This window comes from Myotis yumanensis, unplaced genomic scaffold (assembly GCF_028538775.1).
Source record: "Myotis yumanensis isolate MYYU_CA2020_CCGP unplaced genomic scaffold, mMyoYum1.0.hap1 SCAF_4, whole genome shotgun sequence".
Classification (NCBI taxonomy): domain Eukaryota; kingdom Metazoa; phylum Chordata; class Mammalia; order Chiroptera; family Vespertilionidae; genus Myotis; species Myotis yumanensis.
Genome location: NW_027223755.1, coordinates 13,433,791 through 13,457,003, shown reverse-complemented (window position 1 = coordinate 13,457,003; position 23,213 = coordinate 13,433,791). Strand labels below are relative to the sequence as shown.

At 39.5% G+C, this 23,213-nt stretch overlaps 1 protein-coding gene across 7 annotated transcripts in view; it reads left to right on the top strand.

Annotated features, from left to right (window-relative positions):
- CTNND2 (catenin delta 2) overlaps positions 1-23,213 on the top strand; it is a 760,996-nt gene that overhangs the window by 467,502 nt on the left and 270,281 nt on the right. For all 7 annotated transcript variants that reach the window (XM_070411906.1, XM_070411899.1, XM_070411900.1 and 4 more), the window contains 2 exons: positions 1,491-1,685; positions 13,147-13,402. In XM_070411906.1, coding sequence (XP_070268007.1) covers positions 1,491-1,685; positions 13,147-13,402 — 451 coding nt within the window. The remainder of the gene's footprint in view (positions 1-1,490; positions 1,686-13,146; positions 13,403-23,213) is intronic.

Here is a 23,213-nt window from a genome sequence, read left to right as displayed (position 1 = left end):
AACTTGCCTTTCCTCAAAACAGTCAGTGATTTTTAATTAACACTAAATTCATAGAATTCTTAGCACTGCTCCAATCATTCGGAAATCCTGTTTTCTGTTTGTTTGTTTGATTTACAGCACCCTGTATAAAATATATATTAGGAAAACATTTATTGCCAATTTAAAAACATTTGAATAGTTTTTTTCTCTCAAATATACTAGACAAGAATATTGAAATCCTTGTGGTTAAGGGATCCTCAGGAAGCAGGTTTTAAGGTGGTCCCCAGTGAAGGACTTAGACCAGAGGAACAGAGGTAAAGCTGTCCACAAATAGCTCCGAAATCGAGGAATTGCAACACCCTGTTGCTGTAGGTTTGAATGGGGAGCTCAGAATTGGGGCTGTTCAAAGGCAGTTGACAGTTAAATAAATCCCAGTGTGCCATTGGGTATTAGCTTTGGAGATTTAGCTAAAAGGTCTTTCCTAACATCAGCTGCAGCCTCATTTGGCTCTTGTGTGTTCTCTGCTCACCTCATTAGATAACCATTTATCCTTGATGCCCACGCCCTTCATTGTCCCTAGGTGTCCTTTACTCCATCTGCCTCGATGGAGATGATTCTCCTGCCACTCTGTCGCTGTGATTCGTTCGTACCTCCCATGAAATACTGGCTCTCAATCAACGTCCTCTTTACCTTGTGTCAACTCAACCGCTTAGCCCTCATAAAACTTTATTTCCCAATGTGCAGAGGTTCACAGCATGGCTTCAAAGCCACACCTCTTCCCACACAATGCAAGGAAATGAAACTTACAGTGATTTACAACTACTATAAGGCGAGTGATGTGTAGCCTCAATTTATAAATTAAACCAGTTATTTGTACCTTCTTCAGAGCAAGGTGCACTAAGTGCAGATGCTCCAATTTAGAGGGTAAGGATAAAGCAAAATATAACTTAAAAACATTCTTTAAAAACATCTGCTTCTCTTAGAGACTTGGGCTGTTGTAAGTCTGAACATTTTGGTTCATTCATTGTCCAGGGAAAAACTGCTGATGAGAACAAATTCGGGTTCACTTTTCAGAAACAACATAAAGATGGCTTGCCATCGTGGCTTATTCAGTGGCTCATGACTTTAATAATTTGTTGCAAAATTTAAGGTGCAAGGACTATGGGATAAGAGGGTTTTAGGTTTGACTGTCTGCCTGATCCCGTTAGTGAGGAAGCCAAGCAACATTCCTTAGACTGAGAAAACTGATGTTTCAGTGGCCCTGTTCGGTGTGGATTTATCTCAAAATCATTATCCTTAGAGGGAGATCAGGTTTGGGAGCAAAGCTAGGCAGCTGGGTGATGCCGATAAGCTGATTAACTTGACATATTTCTGCCATTTCATGTTATTCATTTGATATTCTGCAGATTTCAACATTTTTGTAAAAAAAAAAAAATCAAATATGCCTTTGATAAAACAAGTTCTGTTTGGATATTGGTCGGATCTTCATGTCTGCTGTTATTTTATTCCAGCTGGGTCCCGGGCCTCATACAGCAGCCAGCACGGCCACCTGGGCCCAGAGCTGCGGGCCCTGCAGTCCCCAGAGCACCACATAGACCCCATCTATGAAGACCGCGTCTATCAGAAGCCCCCTATGAGGAGTCTCAGTCAGAGCCAGGGGGACCCTCTGCCGCCAGCACACACCGGCACCTACCGCACGAGCACAGGTGTGTATTCAGGACCCCACCCTGTGCCCTCTCCAGGGTGGGTGGCATGCTTGGGAGCCCCACAACTCTCCCTCATGAAAGGAATGTGTGTGTGTGTGTGTGTGTATGTGTGTATGTGTGTGTGTGTCCTCTCTCCTTACAAGCATTATGATGCTTGTATGATGGTGATGATGGAAACCAAACCTGAGTCCAGTTTACCTCCCTCAGTCTGTTGTAAATGAAAGATATACCATGGAGGGTATACGATTATTTTGTCAAACAGGTAAATTGAAGGAAGCAGGATTAATTCCTTATTCATCCTTACTAATGTATTTAATGAGTATAAGTCCTCGAGAAAGCACGGTCATTATATGGGATGTAAAAGGCATATACCTAATTCTGGTAAGTAGTTTTTAAATGATATAGTCTACCTACTTGGCAAGCTTGGGGAAAAAACGTATTGACTAAAAAATATAGCATACTTTGTAAGGCAAACTGAGAATTTATTTCATACACACTAATAGGCTGAATTATATGAAATTATTATTTAAAGATTGGATGTTGGCCATTGCATGCGGTTCAGTCAACTGTATAACTTTCCTGGATTAAATCTATATTTTGAATTGAATACCAGCAGAGGCCACATGAAGAAAGACATGTGTTTTCCCAGAAAGTGCAGCCATTGGCAAAATAATGGCCAAATGTCATGACTCAGGGTGCCAGAGAACACTTAACTATAAAATGGATATAATTAAGATGTTGAGAATTGCACTTATTATAAAGCTGAGCATTGATAAGTAATCTCAGAAAATATTCTGTAGATGATTTGCAGAGAGAAGCACTCTCTCCTTCCTTCCTAATGATCCACATTGGCCTGGACAGGGGCTGAGGCTGGGAAAGCAAAGCCCTGGTCTACACCTGGGCACACAGGTCTCTGCCTCTTCAGATGGTTCCTTCTAGTTACCACCAAGTAGAGCGAAGCAATTTTGTTAAACTGCATTATGATACTAAATTACACGTCTTGAAATCCAGTCAAGCTAAGTTGCTTTTATAGTTGATTATTGGTATTTACATTTCAGTTTTTTACAGCATCATAGGCAACGAGGGAAAAAATACTCTTTATTTTATTTTTGACATTGTAAATTCCATCCAGTGTTAATAATACCTATCTTGGTTTAGAAGAAAAAGAATACCCATTTATTCTTCTGTCAGAATCTCTCTCACCTTCAGCCTGCTAAACCCACACCCATATGAGTTTGGGTTGGTTTAACATTTAGTTTGTTGCATGTTATTAAGGTAATTTTATAAAAGATGGTGATAACAACCTCAGAGATGTTCAATATCTAATCTGAATAAACACAACCAAAGGGATTATGTTCATTCTCAGTTCTATATTCATATGCTCTTAGAATGATCTCATTAACAAACTTCTGGGGAGTTAATGAAAAATTAGCTATAATAAGAAATAAATACTTCATGCCTGTATGTCAGATTAAAGACAAAGAAAGATGCTTGCACTTCTAAAAAATAAACGGAACTGTAGAGTTTTTTCTAAGGCAGGGGACCTGGGCCAGATCCCGCTGGCCGCCTGTTTCAGGAGCCCTGGTGAGCTCAGTAGGATTATTACATTTTTAAATGGCTTACAATGAAAAGATAGAATCTGTTTTGTGATATGTAAAATTTATATAAAATCCAAATTTGAGTGTTCGTAAACAAAGGTCTTGGAATGTGGCCGTACCCATTCATGTACTATCAACTATAGCTGCTTTCCCACTGCAGCGGCCGCATTGAGTAGCTGTGACAGAGACCAGATGGTAAAGCTGAGAATCCTTACCTTCTTGTTGGGGTCCAACCCCAGCGGGTCCAGGGGTCCCCAAAGGTGTGGACGGAGTCGGCGAAGATGGAATGACATGGAAACTGGTTTCAGTTCATCGGCATAGCGAGGTTCTCCCTCCAGGATCTCCAGCGAAGTTCTGGTCAGGATCTCCAGCGAAGTTCTGGTTAGGAACTCCAACCAAGTTCTGGTCAGGATCACCAACCAAGTTCTGGTGCCATGTTCTCTCGCTAGGTTCTCCAGCCAGGTTCTCCAGGTTCTCCAGCCAGGTTCAGTCACCAGGTTCTATCCAGGTTCTTTTGCCATGTTCTGTCTAGGTTCTCCAGTGAAGTTCTGTAGCCAGGTTCTGTCCAGGATCTTTTGCCATGTTCTCTGGCTAGGTTCTGGTTAGGATCTGACGAGGATCTGATGAGGATCTGATGAGGATCTGATGAGGAGCTGATGAGGAGCTGATGTGGATCTGATGGTTAGGATCTGATGAGGTTCTGATGTTTATTGTCTTGTTACATCCATATTTATACCAGCTGATTTTAATCCTGTCAATTTCTATTACAAAGGTTAGGGCGTTTCTTATCTCCATTCCAGGGAGTAAAGATTATGTAGCTTAACTACCCGCCTGGCACTTAATTAAGGGGTTGTATCCCCTCCCTAACCTCAGGGAAAGATCCCCACCTGGGGAAACAACCTTTCTCGGAGAGGTGACCTTGGTTAAAACACATGGCGCTAAAGAGAGCAAACATATTAAGAACAATATGCTATATATGCCAGGTCCCTTGAAACATATGCTGTGCAGATGTCTTTCCTGCAGCGACTGTGTCAAGCAGCAAGGATGGACCGGCTCCCAGCACCTTCTGGCACTTTAAGGAGAAAGTTTGCCAGCCCCTGCTCTCAGCCATTGATGGAGGATGGTGCTGGATGAATGCATGAATGAGTGCTTTCCTTTGGTCCCTCCCATAAAGGAAGCAGCAGTGTCCTCTAAGGGCTTCACAGGGGAAACCTGTTTGTCTGGCTTCTGTAACAGTAACCTCTGCCCTGGAAAAGATCTGAGGCTGTGACAACCAGCTGTCAAAGACGCCACCTCAGCCTGCACCTTGCAACTTGGGACACTTTTGAGGAAATATGCTGACTTAATGCAACACTAGGGACATTTCCAGAAGTGCACTGGAAATCTCACGGGATGACATGTGGGGAGAACCATCTCCTCCAGCTCCTAAGCATAAAACCATGAGCTTTCACCCACCCTGGTTACTCGCTATTTCTACACTTAATTCCCTTCATTTAAAATCCTTACACTTTCTCAGCTAATCCTTTAACTCTAGGGACTATCAGAACCTACATGTTTGAGAAAATGCCTGTAAGATGGGCATATCATTTACTCATAAATTTTATACATATGATACAATATTATTAAATGGTACCTAGTAAACATCAAGATTAAAAATTGACATAAAGAAACATTGTAGGATGGCTTTCCCATTTCCAAGAGGACATTTTTCATATCCCCTGTGCTGTACATTCCACTGGAGACACTGGGTCAGACCTTTAAGAGGCTCCAGGGCCAAGCGAATGCCCTAACTCTCTGGGGAAAGAGGACATGCTCTTATGGGCCTGTCACACTTGAAGTGTTCAGGCGCCACTAGCTTTTGGCTCAGATTGGTGGCCGGGTGACTTGAGGACCAGTGTTATCTCTGCCCTTAAGTATCAGGCCCCTGGCTGGAGTTCCTCCGGTTTAATTCCCAAAGCATTTGCACATGATGCTTCAGGGAGAGCTGGGCGGGGGAATTGAAGGCTGGTTGCCCCTCTTCAAGAAGTCGGCACTTGGGAATGAAGACAAGTGTACTTGTCTACACAATGAGGGAATCGCCAGATGGTACCATAGTTTCAGGCAGGTGAGACCAATGGCAACGTATATAGCACGCCACTACTTTCAGGGACTGTTCTAAATGCTTTGAATGTATTTACAAATCCCCAGAACCACCCTATGAAGGAGGTGCTATTATAATGCTCACTTTACAGATCAGAATACTGAGGCATAGAGACCCTGAGTAATCTGCCTGAAGTCATACTATTTGTATAGAGCCAGTCCCCTCCCTCCCACTCTTCCTCCCTCCCTCCCTCCCTGCCTTCCTCCCTTCTTCCTTCCTTCCTTCTTTCATTTATTTATTATTTTAATTTATCTTTACTATTGAAAGTATTACAGATGTCCCCTTTTCCCCCCATTGGTCCCCTCCATCCCACTCTCGCTCTCCCCACCTTGGTCTTCACTGCATTATTGTCTGTGTCCATGGGTTATGCATATATGCATATAAGTTCTTGAGTTAATCTCTTCCTGCCCACCCTCCCCCTTACCTCCTCTCTTCCCTCTGAGATTCATCAGTCTGTTCCATGCTTCCATGTCTCTTGATCTGTTTTGTTTGTCAATTTATATTGATCATTAGATTCCTCAGATAAGTGAGATCATGTGATACTTGTCTTTCTTTGATTGGCTTATTTTGCTTAGCATAATACACTCCAGAAATTTATAAACAACTCATACATCTCAACAAAAGGAAGACAAACAATCCAATTAAAAAATGGGCAAAGGTCTTAAATAGACATTTCTCCAAAGAGAACATACAGATGTCCAAGAAACATATGAAAAAATTCTCAGTCGCTAATCATCAGAGAGATGCAAATTAAAATGACAATGAAGTAACACCTCACACCTGCCAGAATGGCTATCATCATCAACATATCCACAAACAAGTGATAGAGAGGATGTGGAGAAAAAAGAACACTAGTTCACTGCTGGTGGGAATGTAGACTGGTACAGTCACTATGGAAAATAGTATGGAGTTCTCTCAAAAATTAGAACTGCCATTTGACCCAGTGATCCCACTTCTAGGAATATATCCTAAGAAGCCTGAAATACCAATTAGAAAGAATATATGCACCCTGATGTTCATGGCAGTGCTATTTACAATAGCTAACATCTGGAAACAGCTCAAGTGCCCATCAGTAGGTGAGTGGATAAAAATGTTGTGGTACATTTATGCCATAACTATGCAGCTGTAAAAATAGAGCCAGTCTTGTCCAGCTTTATGGCTCAGTGGTTGAGTGTAGACCTGTGAACCTGTACGTCAAAGTTCGATTCCCAGTCAGGGCATGTGCCTAGTTGCTGGCTCAGTCCCTACTAGGGGTTAAACAGGAGGCAGCAGATTACTGATTCTCTCTCATCATCATTCTCCCTCTCTCTCTCTCTCTCTCTCTCTATCTCCTCCTTCCTCTCTAAAATCAATAAAAAATATTTTTTAAAAAGAGAGCCACTCTTTAAACCTTCACACCCAGGCAGTCTTGCCTTAGAACCTGAGCTCTTAATAGCCATCTTGGTTGACTGACACTGCATTTATAAAAATCATCATTTAAAAACAAAATAAATGTATATTCCTTCTCATCTATAGAGCTTCAGGACTTTCTATATCTTGTTATTCAAATAGTATCTGTTCCGGACATATCATGTGCTAGATGCACTGGCCCATTCAAAGAAGCTTAAATAAACTCCTTGTCCTTGAGCATGTTCACTTTCATATCACAGAAAATCACAAAAATTAACTGGTAGTGGATGGTAATATCTTCAGGGCTAAATAAATATTCTAGACAAAATTGAAGACAAAGTATTAATAAAAACACTAAACAACACATAGTGTCTTTCTTTCCTAGACAACATGTGACTCAATATTATGTAGTATGCAATCCCCCTTCCTGCTTATCCCGAGACTGCCTTCCTCTATTTTCCTGGCAAGGAGTCGGGCTATACGGGAAGGTGTGGATTTTTCATCCACATCCACCTTGGTCATTCAGGGCAGCGGCTGTGCTCCCTACCACCTCAGGTCCCCGACATCACTCTTGGCTGAGTGGTCACTTTCCTCTCCCTGCCCTGCTCAGCACTAGGCTGGCCCATCCCTGGATCTCCTTTGCCCCAAATACCACAAAGGCTTTCTTGAGTCACAGACAGTTCTAGAGCTGAGAGATACACAGGAGATGACTGCACAGCAAAAACCAGAAAACAGCTGTAGATACTGAAGATGAGATGTTAAAGCTCCCTACACTTCCCACCAAAGGGGATTTCTCAGCGTTGCCCCTTGGGCTCAACCTCCCAGCATCTTTTCTCATCTGTCCTCTCGGTCTTCCTTCTCCATCTATCCTGTTTGATTGCCATACTAAGCCACTCACCCTGTGACTTTATTATAAAGGCTAACGCAAATCTCTGACATCAAGTGAGAGGAGGAGCACAGTCTACCTTTGGGTATTCAGAAAAACTTTCCTAGGCTTTCCTAAAATAAATCTCCCTAATGATGGAGATTTACCTACGAGTATTTATACTCATTTAAATACATGTTAGAGCAGTGGTCGGCAAACTCATTAGTCAACAGAGCCAAATATCAACAGTACAATGACTGAAATTTCTTTTGAGAGCCAAATTTTTTAAACTTAAACTATATAGGTAGGTACATTGTTATTAACTTAATTAGGGTACTCCTAAGGCTTAGGAAGAGCCACACTCAAGGGGCCAAAGAGCCGCATGTGACTCGTGAGCTGCAGTTTGCTGACCATGGTGTTAGAGGATCAGGGTATGTAAATCCTACTTCTCACCTCTCTTTTGCTCCAGGCTTGTGGATGGTGAAACATACAAATAAGTTCACTGTTCACATGAAAAATTAATAAGATTTTATTTAACTGAGCAGGCCCCCTTTTGGCCACAGCTATGCAAGAGAACATGGTCTAAAGAGGATTTCCCCCCAGCCCCAGACCTCACTTAGACACTTCAGGCTCAGGCACCCCATCCACTGCAAGACAAGAACCGTAGACCTCTTGCCCACCAGGCCAGCAGAAGGGAGCAGGCTCTCAGGTGGCCCGCTGGCCTCCTTGGGCCCAGATGTGCTCTTACTAGGGAGGCAGAGAGAAGTTGAGACAGAAGCCAGCCTCACAGCCCCAGAGAAGGTAAAATCCTTCTGATTCAGGTAAAAATTACTGAATCTGCAGTGGTTCATGGTCAAGAGGGCTCCCCAGAGGGTGCCATCTCACCAGACATGGCAGTCACTCCTGTCTGTGGGGCCAGTAAGTGAGGAGAGAGAGGCAGAGGCAGGCTGGCATTCATGCCCTCTCCCAGGGCAGGGAGGCAGAATCGTGTGGACGGCATCAGGAAAAGCAGGCCTGTGAGGAGGACTGTGGTGTGAACAAGCCCACATGCTTTTTTATAGGACAACCAATCTAACATCCTGCACGATGAAAATCTAAAGAGGCACACTCTTAACTAGGGTGTCTGTTGAAATAAAACATACCTTTCATCTGGGAAAAGGCTTCTCAAAACCAGAGTTTGTACAATAGATAGCCAGACAAGGAATATGTGAGCCTCGTGAATTTGCTTATGCTGAAGTCTATTAAGCAGAAACAAAATAACACAAATTTGTATTTCAAACTCAAGACGTATTGATGACTGTCAACTTAAGAGTCATTTTATTAACACAAACTCTTGCCTCTGACAACCCCGCGAACACATCTCTCTAAACTAGTGAGAATGGCCGACGTCTGCATCAGTGATAGACACATGAATTTCCCGATAGATAAATGTGATTCTAAGTGAGTGGAGAAATTGAGCTTTTGGTAATGGAAGTGTCAGCTTGTAATAAAGAATGAATTATTGCCCTAACCGGTTTGGCTCAGTGGATAGAGCGTCAGCCTGCAGACTGAACGGTCCCAGGTTTGATTCTGGTCAAGGGCATGTACCTTGGCTGTGAGCACATCCCCAGTAGTGGGTGTGCAGGAGGCAGCCGATCGATGTTTCTCTCTCATCAATGTTTCTAACTCTCTCTCCCTCTCCCTTCCTCTCTGTAAAAAATCAATAAAATATATTTTTTTTTCAAAAAAGAATGAATTATCACAGACACATTGCAAGGGGAAAACATGCTGAATATTCTTATGAGGTTGACAAGTATTGCAACATAAAAAGAAAAAAGAATGTGGTGAATGCCTGGCCAGTGTGCTCAGTGGTTAAGCGCTGACCCATGAACCCGGAGGTCAGGGTTCGATTCCTGGTCAGGGCACATGTCCAGGTTGCGGGCTGGACCCCCAATGTGGGGCATGCAGGAAGCAGCCGATCAATAATTATCTCTCATCATTGATGTTTTTATTTCTCTCTCCTCCCTTCCTCTCTAAAATCAATAAAAAATACTTTAATAAAATAAAAAGATGTGGTAAAAATATTTGCACATGTAGGCAAAATATTTTTAAAAATCTTTATTCTCTGCAATACCAGCCAGTGCTTAATAAAGTTATAGAAGAATTACATAGAACCTTCATATTCATAAAATTTTATTTTTATTCTTCAATGATACATAAATAACATTTTCAGTTAAAATTATCAGTTAAGTCCAGAAAAATATGGATTATTCACAGTTTATTGTTTGTGAATGCTGTTACTTCAAACTGTAAAAATGATTACTTCCCATTGGAGCAAGTCAGATAACTTCTTAGTTTAAAATTTTACCTTTTTTTAATCTAAAAAGACAGGGGCACATTATCACCCAAATGGAAATGTTTAATAAGCTCAATGATAAATAGTGTCTTAAAGCTAGGAAGAGCTTCCAGATGCTTACCTATATCAACTCATTTTATATGTAAAATGGTGTAAATAAAAAATCTAATTACAGCTGAAGGAAGACAGAGTGTTTGCTAGTAGAACAGTTCATGATAAAATTCAGAAACATCAACTCCAATAATAATGATTCCACACTACAAAAATTCTGCATTAAATGCCACTCCCCACAAATGTAATAATATCTGACATTAAAAGATTATCTTAAATTTACCTTGGGTATTTTCCATTGCGTTTGGCATGGATCAGCCTGTGCAGAGTGCAGAAAATTGAAAGACCTTTACGGTTAATTCTAAATGATAATCCTGTTGAAAATGTAGTGGCTTTGATGCTAAAGGTCCTTCATTCCTAAAGTAACAGAATTAAACTCTCTTGAAGAGTGTGTAGGCCTTGTTCTTGGACCCACTGTCACCTAAGCCATCTTTATTTTCTGAACTTGCAGAGGGAATTCATAGCATTTAATTAGCTTACTGAATGCTATTTATATAACATATGTAAATGTGTTTTTTTATGTTTTCATATTTCTGTATATACACATCCACCCATTTTATTCTGTTCTTTTTCCCACTGTCAGTAAATAATACATATAGCCATCTATCATCATCAGAGTACCTGGAGAATGTTTGATTTTATTAAAAAGGATCTATCTTCCCCTCTTTCAAATATAATGTGTAAAACATCTCTCTTTTTACACGCTAGACCTTTATTTGTGTAGCTCTATGGAAAACAGATAATTTCATGAACAACATAGATGTCGGGTGAAGTATCAAGTAACCTGCTGAAGAGGCGAATTCTAAAATCTCCTCAAAGAGGCCAGTGTGATGGTTCATTGAGTTCTAAGAGCTTATTGAGGGAGAAGGGGCTGTTTGCAGGCCAAGTGAAAAGAGGGGTGCTTACAGACCCGATGAAGCACCTTCCACTTCAAGTGTTTGCCACAAGAAGGTTCAATTGAATAGAGTAATCTTACCAGACAGGTGATTTGATCAACTGAGCTCTAAAATTTAAGTAAAGAAAATGTATAACAGGACAGGAATTAAGGGAAATATTGTATTAAAAGAAAATCTTCTAATAGTGTGGCCAACATCTGCTTATCCATGAGAATAAAGAGCCGTGGTTTGCATAAACCACACCAGGTCTGCACTGCAGAAAGGGAGAATTGAATCTTTATGTGTTGAAGTCGTTTTTTTAATGTCATGTTTAAAAGCATAAGGCAGTACATGGTGGCATTACTGATGGCTAATTTGAGACCTGTTAGATTCTCACACGTGTTTTTTGTTTTTTCCATATGGTCCTATAACCTTTCTCCACATTTGTATTGGTATTTTACATTATTTTACTGCATTGATCAGTTTCTAATTTATTTCAATTTGGAGTTACCAACTTGAATTCTGATTTTATAGTTTTAAATTATCACCACTATCGTATTGATTGTGACCTAACAGACATAAAACAGATTTTCTGGTTGTAAACTTCATGTTTATTAGTCTAATCTGATCATTATGAAACTTAATCCATCAGAGCAGTCCTCATTTCAAAAGTCAGCTCCTCTGGAAATGTACATACTTTTTGTTTAGAAAGTTGTTCTTAAATATTTTTCTAGTTTTCACTGGTGTCTGTTCCCAGAATTTTGGTTATTATAAGATTAAGTATTAGAAGCTTTGGAAATAAGAAGTGCTGATCTCTTAGTTAAAAATCATTTTTCAGTATTAGAATGTGTTCCTCCAGTTCACTTTGTGAATCTTTGGTCATTTCTACATGATTTCCTTAACTTCTTTTAACAGTTGTTTTCTTGATATGACATAATTTCTTTTGTGTTTGACAAGCCCTATATCATTTAATGTAAGAGAGGATAAATAAACTCTATCACCATCCACTAAGAATCTCAGGAAGTCAAAGTTAATGCGGGGGAGGGGGGGGGGCAGATTTATAATTGGAACCTAATGCCATGTAGAGAGCATCCAAGGAAGAAATGGGCATACTAGACACTGGCTACCTTTTGGGTATATTCTAATGTACAAGGCCAGGAAGTAAATACCCTGCCTAAAATTGATCATGGCTATTCATTGTTGCAGCAGTTAATACCTGGTCACATTCTATTAATATGAAAGATGCTTTCATTGTACAGGTCAACTAAAATCTTAGGTATCAAATTTTTTGAGACCCAGAAAAATCTCAGGAATCATGACATGAAATGTACTGAAAAGAATCCAGGAAGGGAACAAAAAATTGAAATTCAGTTTAGAAATAGTCATACTGGTTTTGGTAACTGGTGCAATAATCTCCTCAAAATAATTTAGGCACATTGAAAAGATGCAAATGCTTTGAGAAAGCCAAGAAATCTCATTGTTTTGTCTGGGTTACAGTTGGGCTGGTCTTCCCCTTCTCCTGCACGCCAGCCCTTCTCCTAATCTATTTGTTACTCTGACAGCTTTGGTTGGAAAGAGATCTATGGAAATCTGTAGCAAACAACTTAACAGAAACTAGAGCAGTCCTGCATTTTTTGCCGTAGTGCTAATTAGGGAAACATGAGCCCCACCTGCACCCATGCACACATTCCCTCACTTTTCCTTATTTTTTAACTCAGGAAAATTAACTACGCTCCTAAGTTTGTTTTGCACCCTTCATGAACTTAGCGTAACATCACATGAACAAACACTTTCTGAATTTTCTCAACATGAACAATAATTAACTGTCCATGATTTCCTATAAAATATTCCCTCTTCTGGGTTTGTTTTTACCTTAGATTAACAAACCTTCTCTTGGATGTTGGTAAGTAATAAACAGACAATGGATGCCTTGTCCTCTAGAGCTGAAAGATGTATTTCTGAAATTGCATGCTAATTATCACTGCTGGATAACATTGAATATATTGGTTCAGATATGACCAATTATTTTTTTTTATTCTTTCAAACCCTTGTTTTATGTGTGTAATTTTCCCCCTTGCTTAGACCTGGTTAACCATTTCTGTGAGCAGGTCCTCAATTTTTTACTTTGTCCCTACTTTCCTGTCCTAGCCCCATCTTCCCCTGGTGTCGACTCCGTCCCCTTGCAGCGCACAGGCAGCCAGCATGGCCCACCAAACGCCGCCACGGCCACCTTCCAGCGGGCCAGCTACGCCGCCGGCCCAGCCTCCAATTACGCCGACCCCTACCGACAGCTGCAGTATTGTCCCTCTGTTGAGTCTCCATACAGCAAATCCGGCCCTACCCTCCCGCCCGAAGGCACCTTGGCCAGATCCCCATCCATTGATAGCATTCAGAAAGATCCCAGGTGGGTACGAACCTTTTTCTTTTCCCTACTTATGTCCAAGAGGCTCTCTTAACCAGTCATTGTATGAATGGCGTTATTTTATCCTGCATAACATTACTGCATTCATGTCATGGGCTGAGTATGAAAGGGTTGACTTTGGTTTTATAATCTTTTGTCTGATTTGGAATGTGGGTATTGGTCATGGTTCAATAGCAAACAGTATAGGTGATCTTTGGATCAGAACATCGGTAGGTGCTTCAGCTACTTGATGAGATCTAGAACAACTATCTCTTTAATGCTCAGGAAACTGAGAATTGTGAATGATCTCAGTTGACTTCACATATCACTGACTAGGTTTTTACTGTTTCAGTGGATGCATGTTTTGTCACTCTGCATGTCTCTATCAGTGAGTAAAGTGGTCCATATACCAGGCTATCCTAAAAATTGAAAAACTTAGAAAATGAATATTATCTTCATTTTTCTGTGTCTGAAAGTAAACATGAGGTTAAAGTTGTCTGGGCATTGATAAAAAACATGCGTGTAATGTAGTAAAGAAATTGTTACATTGAGATATGTGGGGGGGTTTTTTGCTTTCTTTTTCAACATTGGCAAGGGATATAGCGATGCTTTACTTCTGAAGTTGGAATTGAATTCCTGCAGAATTAAATGATGTTTTATTCATAGCCATTTGATGTATGCTGATAGAGTCCCATAAATATATATCTGCATCTGTGAATACCATCGACATGTCAGATTTCTGGTATTTCTGTAGAGCAGGGCATGTGACTTGACTCTGGTGGCATACTTGAAATTTGTCTCCAGGAATTTTCTCTGATGGAGCACACAAGTGCTTATGTACTGTGTCGAGGGGTTTGCATAGAGTATTTTGTAAAAAGAAATCACTTCCACAAACATAAAGGCAGAATGGGATTATTTTATGGTATTCTTTGAGATAGCTACTTCAGCACAATTGCGCCCCGCTGGAGGGTTCATGCCAAATATTATATTTGATAGAACCTCCCTGGTAAAAGTGAGCTGGAGTAAGTGTTCACTTCACTGTTAACTACTAGAACTAAGAAATATGCTTACATTTACATTGTGCCGCATCCTGCATATTCAGGTTTTCAATATCAACAACAATCTCTAGAGTATTGGTCTTGAAATCTGTCCCCAATCCTTATATGTTCTGGTCATGTGTGGATAGAATATTCTTCAGATTAACAGCTCAACATGCTATTTTAAAATAAATTTTCTTGACATGCAACTGAAAACATATAGAAATAGAATAACTGCACACTCTTAAATGCTAAGTAGAATATTGAATTGGCATTGCTTTATTTAACATTGCATATTTAAATTAAGGATAAGTGTCTTATCTCCAATGGGAAGGTTTTAAATGTTCATATTAAGGGAATTTGGCTTAATAAGAAACCAAATTTATGTTTCTCTAGCTACAGATAAGCTTCTTTATTTTTTGCTACGAGCTAAATGCATTTTATTTTACTAAGTGGCATATCCTTTCCATTTTATATTACTGTCACTTGTATAGCTTTTTTTCCTCTTTCAGTATATTGTCATGGCTCTTAGCTTTTCAAGTTATGGATTATGTCACTTATATTTGTTGGGTGCACTCTATAAACCAAAAAAGAGAAACACCAATAGGAAATATTAGAATGAATAAGAGAATGTTGGGCACTAATCTTTTGTATGTGTAAAATTTATATGCAGATTAGCATTATATGAATTGCAGATCCAGTATGTTATTTTCAAGAATGCTAGGCATTGGCCTTAATGTGTTCACTTTGAGAAAGAAAATCATACCACCATTCTGAGTCCAGCTGCACAAGTGAAACAGACAGAACCAGATCTAGAACCAGAACTGGCTTGTTGTGATTTAACACAAAAGGAACTAATACCCTGGCATCATGCAAAATGAATGGGGTATAAAATACAACAAGGCCTTGTAGAGTTTTCTTAAAATAAAGGACTAGAGTTAAGTGTTCATATTGAATTGAGATACATCCCAAATCCAAAATTCAAGTCTAAAACCTAATGCTATTTTTATGACAACATTTTTACATTATCCTTCAAATAATGAATTTTTATTTTCCCCAAGTGACTGTTACTAGAACTAATATATTTAATTTCTAGGGTTCACAATTATTTATTTTGGCATTATTGCTTATGACTTAAGCTTTTTCAGTCTTTAGACTTCTTTCAGGTCTCCTACATATGTTTTTAAAGAGAGTGTTAACGTTTTATTTATCATTAAATACCAGACCATTTAAGCCTCTGTGCTGTTACAAACATGCCTCCATAGCACAATTCCATAGCAGTTTTATATACATCTTTGATGTAATTCTCCTTTGTGGGGGAAAACTAATATCTCCATATGCCTTAAATAAAGGGAAAACTGGAGTGTAAATGACTTATGAAGATCACAGTGCTGACACAGGGGTACGCAGCTAAAATTCACACTCATGGGTACTGTGAGACATATTGGCATGAACATTTTTATTTCCTTATAAAAAATAAAAAGGAAAAGGAAAGAATATACTCACATCTTTTATGATTTTTTTGGAGGATGGTAGTACGAGGTATCTTTATGTAGGAGCTGGGAGAAATGAAGGAAAGGATGCAAATGGTCTGAGTAGATCTACTCTCTGATAATTGTTTTTTTTTTTTTATGTATGGTCATTGTTTTATTTCTCCTTTCTTTTCTAATATCTGTTTTATTTTTCTTATTGCAGACCAGTGTCTTTTCACTACTAAAGAGTTTTAGTATTATTCAATAAGAGGTTTTCAGAGTGTGCATTTTAAAATAAGAAATTGAAATTAAGATGTCCCAATTCGGTCGTTAGACTTGAAACCAGAGACCCCCTACTAACCCTTAATTCCTCTAAGCCAGCGGTACTCAACATGTGGGTCACCAACCTGTGGGTTGCGACCCCTTTGGGGGTCGAACGACCCTTTCACAGGTGTCGCCTAAGACCATCAGAAAACACATATATAATTACATATTGTTTTTGTGATTAATCACTATGCTTTAATTATGTTCACTTTGTAACAATGAAAATACATACTGCATATCAGATATTTACATTACTGATTGAAGGGTATGTACATGGGTTGTTATGATTCATAACAGTAGCAAAATTACAGTTATGAAGTAGCAACGAAAATAATTTTATGGTTGGGGTCATCATAACATGAGGAACTGTATTAAAGGGTCGCAGCATTAGGAAGGTTGAGAACCACTGCTAAGCCCTGGGATGTGAAAGGCTTGGTTCTGAAGGGTTGGGGTTTTCTAGCTTGCTTGCCTCAGTCATATAGATTTTTGTTGCAAAACTTTGGTCTTTCCACTGTTAACTGCCCTTACTCTGTACTTCAACAAAGGATGTGCAGAAACCTTTTTATACAGGAGATGGTAAACTCTAATTTCCTTTTTATAGTCAGAAGTTACTTTGAAAATGTTTATATATATGAATTTTTCTTTACAGCCACATTTGTGAAGCTTTTATTTCTTCATTGCATGTTATCTTCCATAAAATGTGAATCTCTTAAGAATTATTGTCATGGCTAATACATTTTTTGATGCTGTACCAAATATAGCATTATATACTGTTGTTTTTAAGTATATAGGTTAAATATAAATCTTCAAATCAAAATATATGCATGAGGTGTCAGTGATGTTAGGAGTGAGAAGACATAGCATTTTTATTTTGAAAATGTGATTAGTGAAATAGCTGGAGAAAAATAAAGCAAGACTGATATACCCGATAGACTAACGGTACTATAAATGTTCTCTATAAAAGGAGAAAAGTTTGGTTAGGACATTTATTGACATAGCTTAACATATAGGTAATACCATCTTTTCATCATGTTTGATTACTCTCTTCTCAAGATATTGTATTCGTTCATATACACTCTCAAAAACAATTTTTCAGAAAAGCTTAATGAATCTAAATTATTGTAAACATAATTTACAGTAAAAAATTTGTCTTGTTTTTTTTTTTTACTCAACATAATAGAGAAATAAATACAAGGGCACATCTTCACTGCTGATGTGGTTCTGTCAAACTTATACAACATGTTTTGTTTCAAGCTACATTTAAGATAATAATTTTTTCATTATTGGATATTATTAAATATTATTATAAAATAATACTGCTTATAAATACCTTATAATTAGGTAAATCTGTCTTAAGAACATTTCCACATGTTTTTTTCTTCATTGTTTTCCTACTCAGTTAAACAAATCACAGAATGTGTAGTGAATTGAGGGTTTAGGAAACAAAATGTACTCCAAAAATGATTTTTGAAAGGTAAAGTTTCAAAAAATATTTTTAAAAAATCTTTATTAAATTTTAAAGTACTATTATTATGTAACCTAAGTAACATGGCTGAACTGTTTGCAATGAAACAGTTATATGATAGTCTTCATAGTTTAGTTTTCTTTTTAAAAATATGTTTTTCTTGATTTTTTTTTTTAGAGAGGGAGGAAGGGAAAGGGATAAAGAGATAGAAACATCCATGAGACATCAATCATTTGCCTCCTGCACACCCCCTACTGGGGATTGAGCCTGCAACCCGGGTATGTGCCTTGACCAGGAATGGAACTAGTGACTTCTTGGTTCATGGGTTGATGCTCAATCACTGAACCACACCATCCAGGCCAAAGTTTAGTTTTCTTAGGTGGGGAATCTCTGGGGAATTTGACTCAAAATGCCCACTAATTAATTATTTATTTAACTGGAGGATTGTCTGGGGGTGGGAGGAGGATAAAGCATGCGCAATCTGAAGACCTTCAGAGTATAAAGAGTCATGGGAAGGCATTTATTCAGTTAGGCGAGTGGTTCTCAACCTGTGGGTCGTGACCCCTTTGGGGGTCGAATGACCCTTTCACAGGGGTCGCCTAAGACCATCGGAAAACACATATTGAATATATAATTACATATTGTTTTTGAGATTAATCACTATGCTTTAATTATGTTCAATTTGTAACAATGAAAATACATCCTGCATATCAGATATTTACATTACGATTCATAACAGTAGCAAAATTACAGTTATAAAGTAGCAACGGAAATCATTTTATGGTTGGGGGTCACCACAGCATGAGGAACTGTATTAAAGGTTTGCGGCATTAGGAAGGTTGAGAACCACTGAGTTAGGCTAAAGGCAAGTCTGACAGGTGGCCATTCATTCTATGCTTGGATGCCTCTAGCAACGAACAGGCCACTCACTATCTCTGGGAGAATTTTATGAATTATTTGAATAACTCAAACCTTGAAAACTAATTTATATTGATAGAAAATCTGTATCTTTTGTACGCTTATTCCCTGATGTTATTTCTAACCTCCGAAATCACATGAGAAGCACCCATCCCTTCTTCAAAGGATAGCCTTTGCACACAGATACTAAATCGCCCAGCATTGCCCGGCCTCCTGCACCCATGCAAGCTGCAATCCCTTTGCACATTGTCATGTCTAGGGCTCTTCTCTGGGCATCCTCCAGTGGCCAGTCTCCTTCCTAGTTCTGTCTTACATGTCATCGACATGCAGGAAGAAAACAAGCGATACCTGTGGGCAACCTGGGTTCATACTAGGTTTTCTTGATAGTTAAGATGAGAAAAATGTTTATAACAATGATGATAGCAATGATTATTAAAATTATTTAAGTCATGCTTTGGCTGGCATTGCTAAGTGGTTAGGGCATTGGTCTTTCACAACGAAGGATCTTGGGTTCAATTCCCAGTCAAGGCATTTACAAGGCAGGCTCTATCCCAGCCCCATCGAGCCACATGTGGGAGGGAACCAATCAATGTGTCTCTCTCCCCCTTCCTTTGTCCCTTCCATTGTCTCTAGAAATCAATGGAAAAAAATATCCTCAGGTGAGGATTAACAACAACAAAAATTATTTAAGTAATATGTTTCATGCTCAGCATAAAACTTTTGTGTTCATTATCATATTTAACCCTCCCTAAGTCCCTCCAACATGACTTTTTATGGTCCCCATTTCACATATGGGGGAGCTGAGGCACAGAGAGCTGAAAACTGATTTCAAATCCCTTGTTTTAACTACTGTGAAGACTGATAGGAACATAACTCTACAATCAAATAAAATGCCCAGTCTTTTCATATGTGACTCCTGCAAAGCTATGAATCAATTATCTTTACCTTGAATGTTTAACTTTCTTTTTATCTAATTAGGTATTTTACATTCACTTCTTGTTAGGTGATTCCACTTTTTTGATACTACAGAAATCTTTTCTCGGTCCTAGCTCTCTCATCCAGTGTGCTTACTGCCCCCACTGCTCCTTGACACTTGGAAATGTGACAGGCATACACATATGTCTTCAGTGAGGTTTTATTCAACCATGCTCAGAGCTGGCCGAAGGCCAGAGCCCTGCAGCTCTCACTCCTTTGGGCTGCTCCCTCCACGTCCATCCGAAGGCATCAGGTGTATTCTCAGTGGCTTTTCTATGGAATATTCTCGGGTAGGCTCTACAGTGTGATGAAGGCATGGAATCAGCTTCATTCTTTAAAGAGCTTTCAGAATTATGGGAGAGAAAGATGTATCCACAAATGACAGTGATGCATGAGTAAATTAGACAGATGTGGTTAAGTATGGAGGAGGCATTGAGTGTTTGGCACAAACTTTGAGAGGTAGACAATGTTTCCACATGAATAAAAAATGGAAGAAAAAGCTTTATAAGCAGAGAGAACAGTTAAAAAGAAAAGAGGGCTGGAAATGGAGTGGACAGGGCCTGTTTGAATTACTCAAAGCTGGTTCTGCTAGGTAAAGGGCCGCTGTCTGAACCTCCCTGCCCACCCACCCAATCAGAAAAATGTTAGTTCACACCACCATATGTGGCTATTTTTCACTTATACATTTTAAACATAGTGGACTGATTTCTTAAGGCTTCCATCACAGACTACCAGGAGCTGGGTGGCTTAAACCAATAAAAATGTATTCTCTCACAGTTCTAGAAGCTAGAAGTCCAAAATCAAGGTGTGGGTGCAGGGCCACATTGCTTCAAAGGCCCTGGCAAGAATTCTTCCTTGTCTCTTCCAGCCCCTTGTTGCCCCAGTTGCTCCTTGGATTGTGGCTGCACGACTCCAATCTCTGTCTTCATCTTCACAGGGTCTTCTTTTGGTCTCCGTGTCTCCTCGCCTCTTCTGATCAGGACACCAGTAATTGTATTTAGAATCCACTCTAATCCAATAGGACCTTGTGTTAATCAATCTGCAATGACCCAATTTCTAAATAAGGTCCCTTTCTGAGCTTATGAGTAGACATGAATTCTGGGGAGATACTAGTCAACTAATTACATATGCTTTGGATACAATTTACACTATATAATAAATGTACACTAAAGATAGAACTGAAAACAGTATGTTAAAGGTGGAACAACATCATTAAAAGTTTTTATTTCAATGTACATTTTAATCATAAAAACTTTTCTTTTGAAAGAGTAATACAGTTAAATATGTTAGACCTGAGCAGATTATTACTATTTTTTCTGGTTATGATGACTGGTGTTCAATCACTCCAGGTATAGACAGATGTGTGAGTTTGGCCATTTCTTGGCTTTGGACCTGTGAGAATTGTTAGTGCTATCTTGTTCATATTGTGAGAGTTAGTATAAAGATAGATTTAAAAAAAAAGATAGATAATATAATCCAAAATTTTGCATGGACTAACACACATTAGCAGCCATAAGGAGCCCTAGGTGAGGTGCCCAAATAAGCAGAGATGTCATTATCAACCGCCATGTTGGAACTTCCAATGACAGGCATGCTGTCATCTAAAATGTGAGCCCAGTGAGAGGGCCAGTGCCAACCCATTGGGTAAATATGACAGCTCTTCATTTCCTTGTTTTCTTCAGGTAAATGAATGAGTGGAAATCCAATGTTCTCCTCTCCTCCCCACCCCACCCCCATGGTGATCTTGTTGCAGCCCTACTGTGCATACTCTCACCCTCCAGGGGAACAGAGGATGCCTGGGCTGTGGAGGGTGTCCAATTTATGGTGAAAAGGGTTCTTAGCAAATGTTGATTCCAGCCAGGATGCTCCTCAGCTCTGCCCTCAAAGTGCCTGTAGGTAAATGGGTATAATAACAGTCTTTTCCTCATATAGTCATTGTGAAAATGCAATATTTTAAGTCTTTGGGCCATTTCCTTGCACAGGAAGAGCCCATTATTAGCTGAGATTCCTACTCCTGACTTCCTGCTGCACCAAGCACTCCTGCCATCAGGAGCACCTGCAGACAGAGTCAGGCTGAGAAAGGCACTTGGAGTCAAAGACATGAAAGAAATGGGAGAAGGCAGAGGGGCTGGAAGCTGTCTAGTTGGAAAGACAAAGAGAGGCCTAGGAGCAGACCCTGGGGAATGCCCTGCTGAGAGGCCAGTGGTGAGAGGGGATCTCATGAGGCCACAGCACAGGGAGGAGGGAAGATTGAGAGCTCGGGCCTCACAGCCAAGAAACAGAATTAAAAGATGGAAGAGAAGACTTCACTGCAGAATAATTTTTTTGTTTGTTTCACAGAAGCCTCCTTTTCAGGATTCCTTTTATCAGTTTAAAGTAATGTTCACACACAATACTTGTCTGTACTAATATTGATTTTCCTGTAGCCTGGAATACTCCCTTTGTCTCCTGCCTTCAAAGTCACTTGTAGAAGTAAACACTTGCATTTCTAACACAGTGAATCATTCTAACACTACCCTCACCTCGTTTTTACTGAAGAGTGTTCTGGCATAGGGTAGGGGCCACCATGACACTCCTCAGTTAAGAGTGATGGAACATAGGCAGTCATGACTGAGGAGTAACTGTACACAGAACACTAATTAGTTAACTAATCGTTAGCAAATAGTCTATCAGATAAGATGGTGGAAATCTTCACTCTGTGCTTTTCTGGTATACAGGTGTTCCTCTTTAGAGCCAACTCTTCTTTTCCCTCAACCCACGTGCTTTCAGTAAAGCAGACATTTTAATAAAGTTTAATAAACCGCACATGGCCCAGGAGCTAACCACCATGGGGCCCCCACCCACTAGCCAGGCCTCCAGGTGTGCAGAAGAATCTGAGGAACTCAAGTCCTACCTCTTAAAAGTGGGCTGTGTGCATTCTGGATTTTCCTACACATTTGGGGCAAAAAAGCCAAATCCAAGTTAGCTAGAGCCAACATACAGAAGCAAAGGCTATTGCATACCCTGTTCTTCTCAAAAAAGTCCTCTCCCTAATGCTCACAGTTGTTCCCTCCCCACCCATCCTCTGGAGGTGGCCATGGTGGTCTTAGGTTTGGTCTCTGGAACGAAGCCAGGAGGAATATGTATTTGTCCTTCGTCACTTGAGTCTCAAATGATTTTCCTCATACAGTCTGTCCAGAACTTTTTTTTTAACCCTTCTATGTAAAACCAACTACACTCTGTGTCCTAGGAACAAAGATATTGTCTTTCCCCCAATTAATAGCAACTAAGAAGTTCCACACAATAACTAAATTATCATGGATTCTTTACCAGATTGTCTAGACTGAGTCTGGTGTTAGGGGAGACTGAATCTTGTGACACCCTTCAGCATCAGGGTATGTTGGATCCCTAGAAATCAGATAGTGTTAAAACTAAAGTATCTTTAATCTTAAGGTCCCCAATAATGAGAAGTACAATGATAATAGATAAAAATAATTGGGGGGGTTAAAGAAATTGGGTCTTGAATTGCGAAGTAAGACAAATAATTATTTTGGAGTATATTTTTATGTTCTGAGTACATTTTCCCACTAGTAAGTCATATTACTTTCTGCTTCATAATCTCTACTTTCTCATTAAAAACCAGG